This window comes from Seriola lalandi, unplaced genomic scaffold (genome assembly GCF_002814215.2).
Source record: "Seriola lalandi dorsalis isolate HSWRI2012SDOR001 ecotype SW California unplaced genomic scaffold, Sedor1 jcf7180002054305, whole genome shotgun sequence".
Lineage (NCBI taxonomy): Eukaryota > Metazoa > Chordata > Actinopteri > Carangiformes > Carangidae > Seriola > Seriola lalandi.
The window spans coordinates 85,210-88,947 of record NW_019524858.1 but is presented as its reverse complement, the minus strand read 5'-3'; the positions used below and the strand labels follow the sequence as shown (position 1 = coordinate 88,947).

Below are 3,738 nucleotides of genomic sequence, written 5' to 3'. Positions count from 1 at the left end.
ATGGAACAGATGAACGTGAACTAGTTCATTTTCATCTGTATGAACTGAATTTTGAACTAGTTCATTTTAAGTGTGGCACAACACTGCCCATCACATCCATCACAGCAGCTTCAGTCCCCAGAACTCCTCCAGACTCCGTCCATCTGGTCTTTATCTCTCATTATGTTCAGGATGGTGGAAGTCTTTCTAATTTGAGCTTCAGCTGTTCTATGTTCATTTATTTTTTCATTATAATTTATTGTTTCTATGTTCTGGACTATTGATTGTTGCTGTTCATTGTCATCAGTGTATGAAATATATAAAACACCCACAACAGATATTACATTCAATCATTTCCCTCTGATGCAGAAGTCTCCTGTTGGTTTTACTACAACATTTAACCTCCTAGGACCTGGCGTCCACATATGTGGACCTCACATTTTGGGTTCTCTAGACCACAATAGTAACTTTTTCTCAACAAGGGCCTGGTGACCACATATGAGGATATTATACTGCCACTCAGTAATTGAAATTTAAAACTAATGTCCTCATATGTGGACATCATTTTTCTCAGGTCCCAATCAGCCTAAATAGCACAGAATAGAGCTCGGGTCTTAGGAGGTTCATTCATAAAAGAACCAAAGTTCTGGTTTGTGGAACGCAGAGGAGAGAAGAAGAAGAGGAGACCGTCTTACAAGGTTTAAAGGAATTAAAATTAAAGTCTTTAAAAACCAAGTGGTTTCATATCAATAAATCAATCGATCGATCGACCGCCCGCCCGACCGACCGACCAACCAATCAATAGATCGATCGATCAACCAACCAATCAATCAATCAATCAATCAATCAATCAATCAATCAATCAATCAATCAATCAATCACTCACTCAATCAACTAGTCAGTCGATCAATCAGTAAATAAATCAGTCAATTAAACAATCGGACTTTATTTGTATAGCACCTTTCATGTGCTACAGAGTAAAAGCACTAAAAAACAACACACACACACACACACACACACACACACACACAGACACACACAGACACACACACAGACACACACACACACAGACACACACACACACACACACACACAAGCCAAGACTCTTCTCTCTGTTTTACTTGAGTGTTTTTCCTCTGTGGTTCTGAACGTGTCTCACCTCCATCATTAAAGCAGAGTCCTACCTGAACTCCACAGCAGCAGCAGCAGCAGCAGGTGATCCATGTCCAGGTAGACGTCTGTCTCCGTCTCCGTCTCTTCTCTGACAGCTGGACTTGTCCTCTCCTCCTCCGTTAACAACACGTCGTGTTTCCATCTGTTATCTCCTCATCAGCTTCATATCATCAGTGCATTTTCTCTGACATCATATGACTCGTGTTTTCATGATGATGGTTTCATAAAAACATATCCACTGTTTTATCAAAGCTTTATCTCAATTTAAGTCACGTATAGTTTCATCTGTCACATATTTACACACAGTTCTGTCCTTTACTGCCTTTTATGAGAATTCTAACTAAAAGAAATCTAAATGTAAAAGAATGAAGTCTGTTTTTATTTAACTAAAAAGCCTCCAACACGAGCTGCTGCTGGTCTGCTGGTCTGTTGGCTGATAAACACATGGTCCCGGTGGACCACAGGGACCAGAGCCAGAGTCTGACCTGCAACCATTAACCCCAGCCAACATTGAAAAGCTGGCTGTGGTCGGGTCAGTGAGGGTTGATTACGTATGATTGGCTGTTGCTTCTCTGATCAATCGTGATCAGTTGAGAATTGGGTCAGTGATAAATGACTGTGTGCTCTACACACTTTGTGACAAGTTGGTTCAGTATGAGTCCTGGCCTCAGATATGATCCTGAAATACTTTTATTTTAACTCCACAAACAGAAATATTAAACACATACATACCTGCATCTCCACCACACCTGTAACACTACTCTGCCCCCCATCAAACAGCGGAAGAAAAGAACCTGACCTGCCCCTCCCCCCTTCAGAGGTTCAGCTGCTGCCTGTTGCTGTATAGATGATAGATGTCAGACCACTGTGGTTTCTGTCAGTGTGACGGACGTGATAAAATCAGCTGTTTGAAAAAGTGGTTTAATGAGCTGCACACGATGTCGCAACGTCACCGCTCATGAAACCACCTCGAGATACGACATCAGGGTCAGGGGTCGCTTTTATCAGCTCTAAATTTCTTCAGAATGCACACACAAGGGTGGTGTGTGTGTGTGTGTGTGTGTGTGTGTGTGTGTGTGTGTGTGTGTGTGTGTGTGTGTGGTGGTTGGGAGGGGGGCATGGGTAAGTAAAAATCAACTCAGAGTAAACATTACTTTCATGCTGGAGGTAAAGCTTCATAAATCACACGCGCGCGCACACACGCACACGCGTGCACACACGCACACGCGCGCACACACGCACACGCACATGCGTATATTTTATTTTGAAGTGTTAAAATCGTCGAATTAAAACTCCGGGAAACTCATTGGTCGGCCATTGAAGGGCGGGACCAGAGTCCTTGACGACAGAGGGGTCGAAGGTCATCTGAACCCGGAACATCAACAAAGCAAACAAAGGCGGCGGGAGAGAAGTTAAAGTCCGTCAGTTTCGCCTCCGGTTCCCGCCGACATGTTCTCCGTTTTACTGCCCACTAACAGTTTGCTGGTGGCGGCTCTCAGTCTGCTCCTGACCCGCCTGTCCAGCTCCTCTCTGTCGGTCCCGGACATCCCGCACATCGCCGCTTATTTCGGGACCAAGACCCGGTACGAGGAGGTGAACCCGCACCTGCTGCGGGACCTGACCTCCGTCAACACGTCTGTCCTCAAGCCTCCGCCCAACGAGCGCTGCTCCCCGGTCCACCTGACCGCCGTCATCAGGCACGGCAGCCGGTACCCGACCGTCAAGAACATCCGCAGGATCCAGAAACTGAGCGAGCTGGTCCGGAGGGAAGCTTCCAGAGGCTCCGGGGGCCCCGAGGACTGGCTGCGGGAGATCCAGAGCCGCTGGGACATGTGGTACACCGAGGACATGGACGGTGAGACACACTTTAAATATAATAAATCAAATATAATAACTCAGGTGCAGTGTGTCTGAAAATATTTCTGTAAATTCCTATAATAATAATAATAATAATAAAATAACAAATGATATTATTCCTGAAAACAAACCGTTAATCTTGCAGCATAAATCCTTAAACATTCTGATAATATTCCTGTTGATCCGCCAAAATATTACTACAATATTCTTGTAACACCACTGCCAAATTTCTGAAAAAAATTCAGGTAATAATCATTTGTTCCTGGAATTTATTGTCCACAAATGTGGAAATCTGCCTTTGGCTTCACAGGCTGGTTAAAACCAACAATAAATACAATAATAAAATGAGAACAACATGCTGACAATAACGGACATGATTTCAGTGTGAATGATGCTGATGAGTTCAACAAGTTATTTCAGTTCATTCTGAAAATATCTGCAAAAATATTCCAGTTAAACGTCTTGAATATTCCTGAAGGATCTCTGAAAATACAGAAACATGAAAAACATCTGAAAACATTCTGGTTAATCTGGTGGAATATTCCCGGAATAGGTGAAAGATAAACTGCTGAAGTGTTCAGGGAAATCAGAGTAAAACTGATTGCTGTCATATTAAATGTATTTGCTGTGCTCAGGTCAGCTGGTGATGAAGGGCAGGGAGGACCTGCGGCACCTGGCGAGGCGTCTGGCCGCCGTGTTTCCGTCCCTGCTGTCGGAGGAGAACCTGAG

At 44.0% G+C, this 3,738-nt stretch overlaps 2 protein-coding genes across 2 annotated transcripts in view; one reads left to right on the top strand and one right to left on the bottom strand.

The window, feature by feature from the left end:
* The window catches only part of LOC111655113 (scavenger receptor cysteine-rich type 1 protein M160-like), a 14,448-nt gene extending 12,138 nt beyond the window's left edge, over positions 1-2,310 (bottom strand). Inside the window, exon 1 of the mRNA XM_087174029.1 lies at positions 1,164-2,310. Coding sequence (XP_087030155.1) covers positions 1,164-1,203 — 40 coding nt within the window. The 5' untranslated portion in view covers positions 1,204-2,310. The remainder of the gene's footprint in view (positions 1-1,163) is intronic.
* Positions 2,311-2,514: 204 nt separating this feature from the next.
* minpp1b (multiple inositol-polyphosphate phosphatase 1b) overlaps positions 2,515-3,738 on the top strand; it is a 4,972-nt gene continuing 3,748 nt past the window's right edge. Inside the window, exons 1-2 of the mRNA XM_087174028.1 lie at positions 2,515-3,007; positions 3,645-3,736. Coding sequence (XP_087030154.1) covers positions 2,602-3,007; positions 3,645-3,736 — 498 coding nt within the window. The 5' untranslated portion in view covers positions 2,515-2,601. The remainder of the gene's footprint in view (positions 3,008-3,644; positions 3,737-3,738) is intronic.